At 39.0% G+C, this 11,738-nt stretch overlaps 1 protein-coding gene across 1 annotated transcript in view; it reads right to left on the reverse strand.

The window, feature by feature from the left end:
- Nucleotides 1–11,177, reverse strand: part of SYNRG (synergin gamma) — a gene marked incomplete in the record, with an annotated part of 2,786,306 nt that extends 2,775,129 nt beyond the window's left edge. Inside the window, 1 exon segment of the mRNA XM_044054902.1 lies at nt 11,017–11,177. Coding sequence (XP_043910837.1) covers nt 11,017–11,051 — 35 coding nt within the window.
- Nucleotides 11,178–11,738: the final 561 nt, after the last annotated feature.

The following is an 11,738-nucleotide window of genomic DNA, read 5'->3' on the forward strand; positions in this document are numbered from 1 at the left end:
CAAAGCATCTGTGGTAAATGACTGCTTTGGAGCACGGAGGGAGAAGGGGAGACCTGGATTTAAGGATATCTGTAGTCTTCACTGAAAGATTTTTCTTCAAAAAACCCCAGCACTAGAATTTAAAAAGATAAAGGTAACTGTTGATGGTGGGACCAAAGAGATTTCAGATACCCCTGTATTTCTAATGTGGAGTCTCACCAGAGGTATCATGAGAATCACAGAAGCAGTGAGACCCAATATTCTATATTCCCTCACAGTAACTAAAGTCTGAGTGGAAAATCTCAAAAACAAATCTAAATAAAGATCAATTTTTCCTGTGGAAGAAAAGCACCTTGAACTGAAGTGCCTAGATGATGTCCCAGGAACACAATTCTGTGTGAGGGATTCAAGAAAGACCTCTGAATGTGTTCTTGGAATCCCAGCTTGTGGAAGAGCTCTCTCACCCAAGGCAGAGAGATTCCTGACAATTTGAAAAAGACTGCAAAGACAAGCAAGTTATCTGAATATGGAAAATGTGGATACCCTGCAGCCTGCAATGAGGTATAACTAAAGCTTGACACTTTGTGAACACTCTTAGTGCAGTGGATAGTTCCAATGGGTAGAGAAGAGAACTGATAATGTGAGCCAGACACACACAACCTTAAATATCTGGTCTGAATGGACAGGGCTGTGATAATAAGCATCTTTTAAGTCTAGTGTAACAAAGAGAAGTGGAAGAGGTAACAGATTGTGACATGACATCACTTTGAATTTGGGCACTATCACAAACAGGTTTAGGAAAGAAAGATCCAAAACTGATCTCTAGGCATTTTCTTTCTTTAGCACTAGGAACATCCTTGAATAAAAACCTTTGCCCACCTGGGAAGGAGGAACTGGTCCAATCAGTCCTTGGGACAGCATGTGATGAACAGGTGGAAACAAGTCTTAGCATAGATCATCTTTTTTTCTGTTTAGCTCGAGTCTGTGTAGGTGGCTATCAGTTTGAAACTTTTGTTCCTATTAAGGGGGTAAAACTTCAATGTTTGAAGATGTACATAGTTTTATATGTTGTTAAGTTAGTAGGTTTTAGAGAGGTAGTGTGTGTGTGTGTGTGTGTGTGTGTGTGTGTGTGTGTGTGTGTGTGTGTGTGTGTATTTTCAATAAAACTAAAAGTTCTGCAAGATATGATGTAGGCTCAAACAGAGATTACAAGAAACAACTGTACATGCATGTGACACAAAAACTGGAACTAGACATTTAACAAAAAAAGCTATTATACATAAAAAAGGTGGGAATAATAATTCCTCAAAAATATGACTCTAAAATTTCTTTAAACATTAATGGTCATACCGATAAATACTAAAAAGAAAGACTTGTGAACTACATTAAAATGTACAGTGCAAATAGCTATGCTACAGGAGGCACACATGGAAAGAACTGAACATCTGAATTTGATAAAGAAAGGTTTTCAGGATGGTTATTCAGCAGAATACCTTGGGCAAAGGAAAACAGGAGTACTTATATTAATTGCAAGAGGAGCTCCAATAGTAATAGAAGAGGAAAAAAAAGACAATAATGGTAGATTTGTAGTACTAAGGGACTACTGGCAAGGGAGGAGGGTTACACTGGCATGTATTTATATTCCACCAAAAACTTTTATAATGGAGCTAAAGAAAATTCTGTGAGAAATAATCACCTTTCAACAAGGAATATTACTTGTAGGTAGGGACTGGAATTTGATTTGCAACAGTGAAGCTGTGTCTGGAGGGCCCAGAAAGGGAAATATAACAAAGGCGGGAATATTTTAAAAAAATTTTAGGAAGATATTTGGCATGGAAGATTTGAAGTCAGTACTAGGAATCTGGAGTGAATTTACCTAATATTCCCCAAGATACAAAAACTGGTCTAAGCTAGACAGAATTTAACATTTCACAGGAATATGTGCATTTAACTGAAGGTCTTGATATGCACCCAATTTCAGATCATGCACCAATAACAACTAAAATAAAAACACAGGGTAATAAAATAAAAATGAGACACTGGCGCTTTCCCACCTATCTGTTGAAAAGAGAGGAATTTAAGGAATGGGTAGTGGAAATTATTCAGGAGCTACTAGAGAAGATAAAAACTTCTGAAAATATAGCTAGGTAGTGGGATAAAATTAAAGTGGATTTTAAAAATAGGGTGGAAATAACAGAAAGGGAGACAAGGTTAAGAAGTAACGAATTATTTAGAGGGACTGACAAATGTTAAAGTATTGAAAAATAAGGGGAATCTCACAACAAGAAGAACTATAAACTGCTAAACAGAAAATAAGGGATTACCTCAATAATATGCACAAGTTAAGAAAGACTGCTGTTAAGCAACTGTTTTTTGATAATAACTCTAGAGCACAAAATCTTTTTGCACAATGAATCGGGCAACAGAAAGAAGAAAGGGTCATCACCAAGCTTAGGGAGCCTATAACAAGGAAGATGACACAGGATTCTGTAGAAGTATTAGAAATATTTCTGAAGTTTTATGAAAGTCTCTATACAGCAGAGAAATACAGAAATAAAAAAGGTACAAATGGAAATGCTTATGGAAGAACTAAATATGTCAAGGCTAGGAGAGGAGGCTCAGTTACTAACAGTTCCTGTGGAAGTCTGGAAGTGAGGAGGAAAAAACTGAAAGAAGGAAGGTTTTGTTTCACAGAAGAAGTACCAACATCCTGGGAGAAAGTGGTGGTAGCTGTAATACCTAAAGACACTGAAGATCAATAAGATCCAGCTTCATACAGGCCCGTTTCAATGCTAAATCATGATTATAAAGTGTTCATGTCTACAATGGTTAAAGGAATGGTAAAAGTGATGCCAACATTTATAGATATGGATTAATGTGGTTTTGTGAAGGGGATGCAAACATCTGACAACATAAACAGAACAGCGATCCAGAGGGAGGCACAATGTAAGAAAATACCACAGTTGCTGGTGGGTCTCGATGCAAAGACAGCATCTGACAGAGAAGCTGGAATTTTATGAGCACAGCAATAGAAGCATTTACATTCCCCGATAAAATTATAAAGGTTGATTTTTTTTTTCCTCCGATCCTTCATATATCCTCATAAAGTGGATGGAGTCTTTTCTGATGATCTAAGCTTGAGCAGAGGAACCAGACAGGGATGTCATCTTTAGAACCACTGGCAAAAAAAAAATATAGGGACTCAAATTCAAGGATATAACTAATATGGAAGTTAATAAAATTTTGCAGATATTATTTTACACCTAAAAAAAAAAAAAAAAAACAGAAAAGGACATTATAGTGTTGTGGAACATATTGAAACATTTTCAAATCTTTTCAGGATCCAAAATTAATGAACCTAAAACAAAAACAATAGCGGTAAATTTTGTACCCACATATGAACTGGTTCAGCAATATCCATATTTACTGGGAAATGATAAAATGAAGTATTTAGGAGTATGGATTAAAAATTATTCCGGTGTAGCAGTTAAAGAAAAATCAGTTTATTCCCTTTAGTCTTGTACACAGCTCAGGCATTTTTATTAATTACTGGAGAAGTTGTGGATAGCAATTAATAAAGAGCTGAAGGATTTTATCTGGGAGGGGAAGACAGCAAGAGTCAAGTGGTATAAACGTATTCTTCCAATAGAACAAGGTGGATTGGGATTACCTGATTTGAAGGGGTATTTCAGAGCAAAACAGTTAAGGCTCCTATGCAAAGCACAAGCAGAAAAGAAGTGGAAAGAGATTATGACGAAACAGGGGGACGCTCAAGAAACAAGGAGAGACTGAGATTTTGGATGCAGGCCTTTAAAAATAATAATTACACAGATTATATTCATAAAACAGCAGATTATATTCATAAAACAGCAGATTATATTCATAAAACAGCAGGAAGTATTCTAAGAACCAAGACAACACTAAACTGCTGAATACTGGGAAACTCAGGTTAAATATGGCTAAGCTTGTTAAGGGCTCTTGGGCCATTAGCCTAGCAATCTCATATGAAGCTATGAACCTGTGAGAAGAGAAAATGTAAAAAGCAATACAAAAAAAACTGAGAAGTTGGAAGCTCTTGGTTACAGATATGGACAGTAACATACAAGCAGTGAAATTATAGTCCCTTTAGTTTTGTATACAGGTCAAGCATATTTTTTATGAACTACAGAATAAGTTTATGGACAATAATTAATACACAGTTGAAGGAATTTATTTGAGAGAGGAAGCAAGCAAGAGTTAAGTAGGACAAGTTGATCTTCTCCATGGAGCAAGGTGGCTTGAGACCTGACTGGAAGGGATGCCTTAGAGCTATGCTGTTAAGCCTCATATACATAACAAAACCAAATGGTTATAAAACAAAGTGGAAAGGGATGAAGATGAAACAGGGGTGGAATTCAAGAAATAAGAACAGAGTAAGAGTTTGGATGTAGGACCTTAAGGAGAACAACCACCACACAGAATATCATCTTCATAAAATAGCAGAAGTATTCTAAGAACTAAGTCAGTGTGGGAATGGAAAAAAAGAGATTTTGCCATAAGAGATGACTGCAACTTGATGTACAATAAACAGGTAAGAAGGGAATGGAACTTAATTAAACAAAATGGCAAGGGAACCTATATATTTGGAGCAACTAACTAGAGAGGGGAAAGGTAACAGAGTGGGATGGGACAAAAGAGAAGTTTAGACTGCAGGTTAGAGACCATCTTCCCTGCCATGGACTGATATCAGAGTGTAGACAAAGAAAGGGATGGGGGGGGGATACTAATTGAAAGGCCAGCTCTAGTAGAGTTTTTAGTTGAGTCTAGAACAGAAACTGCTGTTAAGAAAAAGGATAATTAGTAGACATACAAAATATTACATGACAACTAAAAAAATCAAATAAATGTCATAAAGGACTGGGAAGAGAGACTGGAAGGGTAATTTACAAAAGGATAATGGGTGGATATCTGTACTGCTACCAAACATGCAGCAGAGTCCAGAAGGTTTAGTACTTTTGCTCAGAAGTGTTTGCATACGTACTTTTATAACCCAAGCAAACTTCAAAGAAGGAAGATAGCAACTGTTGGAAATGTGATGGGAAAAAAAGAAAAGGAACAGAGAACAATTTTTTTTGGGAGTGAAATGAGTTGGCAGAGGTTAAAAGTTCCCTACAGCATACTTTGTCAGAAATGAAAGGAAAGCAAATGGTTGTAACCAAAAAAAAAATTATTGTTTGGAGTAGGGACTCAAGATCTGAACTGACTAGACACAATAAGGCCTTACTAAGTTTAATGCTACTGGTTTCCAAATAATCACTACAAAACAAAAGTTAAAATCTAAACGATCTATAATTGAAGTACTGGATACTGTAAACGGAGATACAAGAAGTGGAGGTGGAATCTTTAGAAAAAGAAAGGCGCAATTCACATAAAAATGAATGGAATTTGTGGGAGCAATAAATGCAGAATAATATTCAGAGTATTATTCTGCATGAATATTGGAGTATTGTTTAAGGAAAAGCAGGAATTAAAAATATTTAATGTTGGAGTAAATAACTGCTATTAGGAAAACAAATGTGTACTGCATGAAAGTAATTGAAATGTCACTATTTTTTTATATATATATATATATATATATATATATATATATATATATATATATATATATATATATCTCATTACACAAACTGTGATTTAATAACCATGTTAAAAACACACACAAGTATCCTGGGGTCTTTAACACCCACCTGAACCTGAATTGTCACCAAGTCAGGCAAATGAGACCTTGGTTTATATATCTCATCTGAAAATTAACATTCAGTAAGAAAGGTAAACTTGCTGTACAATGCCTAAATGAGAGATAAGAGTAAAGGGTGAACAAATAAATGCCAGGAGTAGAAAAGTGACAGAGCTTAAAACCAAACTGACCAACTGCACAGCATTACCAGAGTGAAACACTTCCTCACAGAAGGTAATCAACTGATACTGATCTTGTCTTTGTAGCTAACACAGTCTACTGCAATGCCCTGTACTAAAAAAAAAAGAGAGAGGAACACTTATTTTTATGTAGACCAAAAATGGAACAGTCATTCTCAATCCCCATGTGGGCAACATTCTGTCACACACTTCATGACAATATGTTTTCCATTCAGCTATCCTCGGTGATTCAACACATTAATTAGTGTAGTAATGTATTTCAGTACTAGTGGGAAGGCACAGGGTCCCAAGCATGGTGATAATACATAACACTGGACTGCACCAGTATTTTTGCATAGTTCTCAGCAGTTGCTTAACCTCCAAGAGCTGCTGCATACCATTTCGGCCAAAGCTAAAAATAATGGGTAGAAAACTCATTGTTACTCATACCTCTCAAGTGTACCACTTTATGATTGCTCCTCATTTTGAATCTTAAGAAGTCCATGTTCCTCACTACTGCACATTTGAAGAACATGTTGCGTACTCCAGTGTTAAATTTTTTTCTAACTAATATCACAGACAGCCGAGAGATATGCTTAGCAATAATAAAAAGCTTTTTACTTTTATCATATTTAGCGACAGTAACAGTTTCAGATGACGAAGGAGAGCACTGGTCTTTACATAACCATGTCTCTCAGTATTCTGATTTGCATTTACATACAGTCCAGTGTTTTTCATTATCACCCACAGGATGGCATAAAGACGACAATAACAGTTGTGATTAGGGTTACCACCTGTCCCACTTTGCAAGGGACAGTCCCTCTTTGGGCAGTTGTGTCCTGCAAAAAATGTGAAAAAATGGCAAATGTCCTGAGATTTTAGGACAAAATTATTTTCTATATTTTATGTCATAGTTGCATAAAACAGTTATTCTATCTGAAACACCTAAATGTTATAAGAAACAGAATAAGGAACTAAAATGCTACAAGAATAGACTTTTATTCAGGCAAAAAACTGAAGTTCTGTCCTTTGTACTGGCCGTGGGTATGTTTTGCCCTGCAAAATCTGATGTTTGTAGCACAAATGTCCCACTTTGGGCATTTGGAAAGGTGGCAACCCTAGATGTGATGGGTAAGGAGAAGTGAAAGAATCATTATTACATACACTACCGGTGTGGAAGACAGGGTCATTACTTTTATTAAGGGTGCAAGCTTAAACACAACATACCCACACCTCCAGGTTGGTGGCAACGCACGAAGCATCGGAAACCATCCAGGTGCAATTAACCATAGGCAAAACTGCTCTACAATTTGTAGCATGCTACAGGCCACCCTCTCAAACTCAGGAACCCCACACAGTGTTCCTAAAGACACTGGAGGGTATAAAAGTATCTCCAAACACCATTATATTGGGTGACTTCAACTACCCGAATATAGACTGGGAACATTACTCATGCCCAAACTTTCTAGCCCAAAGGTTCCTGGAGTTCATAAATTCAAATGCCATGGAACAACTAGTCACCGTTCCCACAAGAGGAGAAAATATACTAGATCTCATCATCACAAACATGGGGACAAAATGCTCCACACCGGAAGTATATCCCTCATTGGTGAGATCAGATCATAAACTAATCTCACTGGATATCCACATCCCTCCCCCACCCCAAACAAAAAAGACCACAGTGAAGAACTTCTCTAAAGCAAACTTCACACTACTCAAGACTGGTGTGGTATCCTTCAAGGCCCCCGAGCCAGTGGAAACCACAACCCAAGCTGCGGAAGCCCTTACAAATGCCTTCTACGAACACCTCCAGGACTGCATGGATCAGGCAATCCCTAATAAAACCAAGACTCTTTCCACCAAGGGCAAGCGTCCAGTCTGGTGGACCCCAGCCATAAACAAACTTTACAATAAGAGGAGAAAGCTGTTACATGATAGAGCAAAATCCATAAAAGAGAAGACACCTTTGATCATTATTAGTAAAAAAATAGGAGCACTCATAAAATCATCCAAGGCCAACTTTGAGAGAAAAATTGCCATAGATTCAAAAGACAATCATAAGGCCTTCTTCAGCTATGTTAGAAACCTGGGTGGAAACTCCCAGATATGCTCAGAATTAGTCCAAAATGATACAAAAAAATCACTGAACCCACAGACATTGCCAACATACTAGCAGACAGGTTCAGTGCAAACTTCACCCCCCTCTCCCCCCCAACAGGAGAGATAACTATCCCAGCGGAGTGCAGCCTTCCAGACTTCTCCAATGCGCAGGTGAAAGCTGCTCTCCCTAAAGCTAAAAACACAGCATCAATGGGACCGGATGGTGCCCTCGGCTGTGTGTTACACAAACTCAATGAGGAACTAAACCCGCACATAAGGCAGCTGTTTAATCTTAGCCTTACCACAGGATACGTACCCAAGGAGTGGCGTACGGCAACTGTGGTCCCACTCCACAAAGGCGGTGCCTCTACGGACCCTGGTAATTACCGCCCCATAAGCTTAACAAGCCTGGTCTGCAAAGCTAAGGAGAGGATCATAATGGAACTCATAAACATAGACATAGGGGACTTGCAGACATTGGACCCGACCCAGTTTGGCTTTGTCAAGGGCAGATCATGCCTTTTGAACTTGGTCGACTTCTTCAAAACAGTCACCAAGGCCATTGATGAGGGAAAGGCAGTCCATACAGCCTACCTTGACCTTGCAAAAGCTTTCGACACAATACCCCACTCGGGTATTATAGAGAAACTTACCAGCTTAAATGTAAACCCATATGTCACAAGATGGGTTGCAAACTGGCTAAAGGACAGAACCCACAGGGTTAGAGTAGCTGGCGCCATGTCAGACTCCAAGCCGGTCACAAGTGGTGTCCCACAGGGCTCAGTCGTTGGCCCCCTGTTGTTCGGCATCTACTTCTCAGAAGTACAGGCTAACATAGGAGGACTATGGCTGACAAAGTTTGCAGATGACTGCAAACTGGGAGCCATAGTGGAAAGTACATCGGACACAGATATCCTTCAGAGGGGTCTCACGGAAACTGATAGCTGGTGCCAGAGCCATGGCCTGAAGTGAAATGCCAAAAAATGTATAGTCATACCCTTCGGGAAAAACAAGGTAACCCCAAGCTACCATATAGGTGGCAATCCACTAAGCACAGAAGAGGTTATCAGGGACCTGGGGAGCCAGGTTGACAGTGGCCTTTCTTTTGACACTCACATTGCTAAAGTGGTTAGAAAAACCTTCTACATTGCCCACCTGATCATGAAGGGATTCACATCCAGATCAAGTGAGGTCATTGTTTCCCTGTACTCTTCACTTATCAGACCAATGATCGAGTACAATGCCCCATTCGGGATGTATCTCAGCCGACACCTGCAGCAATTGGAGAGACCCCAAAAGTTCCTCACCAAAAGGATAAAGGGACTCCAAAATCTGTCATATGCTGCCAGACTGAAGAAACTCCAGCTCTATTCAGTCGCATACCGTCTGCTCAGAGGTGACCTGTGCCTGACATACAAGGCCATGTCCAACCCGGAATTAATGGACATGCTCCACCTCAAAAAATCCAAATCTACCAGATCCACTAGAGCAAGCGACTTAAACCTTAGCACGGATATAAATAGGACATGCTGGAGGGATAGATTTGTCACCCAGAGACTCCCTATGTTGTGGAATAAAATCCCGGTCCATGTGAGACAGAGCACCTCGCTGGCTCTGTTCAAGAGAAATCTTGACCGGTGGATGGGAGATCGTAGGTTTACCCCAGGAATCATCTCTGTGTCACTGCTGGACAGAGGCACAACAAACTAATGGGCACAGTATTTTTTAACATAAGGGGTGGCGTAAGCCACAAAAACTCTGGGCTAGGCTTATAAATGCCTTAGGGCAGATAGCCTAGTATAAACCTATGAACCTATAAACCTATGAACCTATAAACCTATACTCCCACAGAATGCAACATCTGACATTTTTTTGGAAAGGCATACCATACACACAATACTCCCTTACACACTGCATGATGTTTAGGGGTAAGACCTGGACATATGCTATACAAGCCATCAGTAAAACCCTACATATCATTAAAATAATACTTTTTTTAGTATAATTTTCAACCTACTGTTAACACAGTTAAATGTCATCTTCTTAAAGACTAGGTGGAACATCACTTCTTGAATGACACGCTCACTTAAAATACTAGCATGGTTAAGCACGGATAAGTTACTACCGTTCAAAGCACAAACAACGTGCATACCAACTGGAAGATTTTTAAACCTACAGATTACAGGAACCTAAAAAAACAGTCTCTAGAAATACATCCGTCTACACAGAAAAGTTATAAACACATTTAGCTTAGTGGAGAGCAGCACACATTATTTACGGTGAGATGATGCTGTGAATTCTGAATACTTAACATTCTAAGAAAGCAAATAAGAAATAAACATCCTTCAAAAAAACAGATGACAAACATTTTGTCCTATTCATGGCCTTAGCTCTTAACTGAATATCATTTCTCTCTGGTTCGCTGAGTCTAAAAGAATAAGAACAACAAGCAACAACTTTGGTCCGCTCCTAATGAATAAATCATTGCCAAAGAATCCTACAGTCATTCATTCGCTCCTAAGAAGCATTCAGAATACAACACTGCGTATCATTTTTCCTTATTTTTGTAACAATACAAACAAACCTCTGTGAATACTGATGCATGGACGCTCTTAAAACTTGCTTTAACTAGTATTTCTTTCTATGAAATGTCATTGCTTTCAGAGAAAAACAAATCACCGAATGTCCTGGCTAGTCACTAAAAGACGGACATAGCTGTCACTTCCCCTTACATGAAAGAACTGCACTCCTATTCAGAATACGCCTCACCACCTGCAACCACTCTTACATATACGCACAGCTGCTACTCATCAATGCCCAAAATGTTTTAAAGTATTGGAGCAAGCAAGACCATAAACCCTACTATTTATCAGAACCTTCAACAAACTGATGCTGTCAAGAAACACAAGCGCTATGAAACTCCAAGTCACAGCCAGTGTTAAGCCCTCTCCTGCTTGGTCTGTGATACATACAATGCAACTTGTAAGAAGCTTTTCCTGTTCAGCCTACAAGCATCCATATAAGAAATTATTCAAAATGTACCTGCCACCACCTCCAGCTCCTGGCCGTAACGCCATCTTTGATCCCAGCCTGTACAAACTGTCAGCTGAAAGGCAACTACTTCCGGGTGCTGTCAAGTCGCTGCGGATCTTCAGGATCTACCGTTGGCGCTGCTCGGAGCTGGAGTAATCGTGTAGCGTACTGGGAGAATTGGTTAGTGAAGACTTTCTGAGCACGCTTTTCGTCTGCCTATGTGAATAAAAATAATTTGGCTATTAGCCGGCCATCAGAAAGGCAGCGAGTGCATTGTTTCATTCAAATTACAAATGACATTGCAGCATTCAGTGTCAGTCTTTGTAGTATTAATTAACATACTATTATATAATGTTCTTCATGCGTGTCTTTCAAACTGGTCCTTTTCTTTAATGATCGAAAAGGCTAAATGTGATTTTTTTTTTCTGTATTAAGGGCAGGTAGCACGTTGGCAGATGTTAAACATCACTCCCCCCAACATCAAGCTTCTTCACTGGGGGAATTTTCATATATGTGTAACGCAAGAGACTAAATGCAACAAATGGGGTAACCTAAAAGTTATGCTTTTCTCATAATCTGAGATTCTGGGCCAGTTTTGTTAAATCCCCTCATATTTTGCCGGCACGGTATGAGAAAACAACAGTTCCCCTGTAGTTTCCACTTGTTGATGATCCATATCCCTAGGGCATCTGAATACCTCTCCAGAAGCCAGGAATGATGGTTTATACATA

Source organism: Protopterus annectens, chromosome 13.part0 (genome assembly GCF_019279795.1).
Source record: "Protopterus annectens isolate FY-2018-M chromosome 13.part0, PAN1.0, whole genome shotgun sequence".
Classification (NCBI taxonomy): Eukaryota; Metazoa; Chordata; order Ceratodontiformes; family Protopteridae; genus Protopterus; species Protopterus annectens.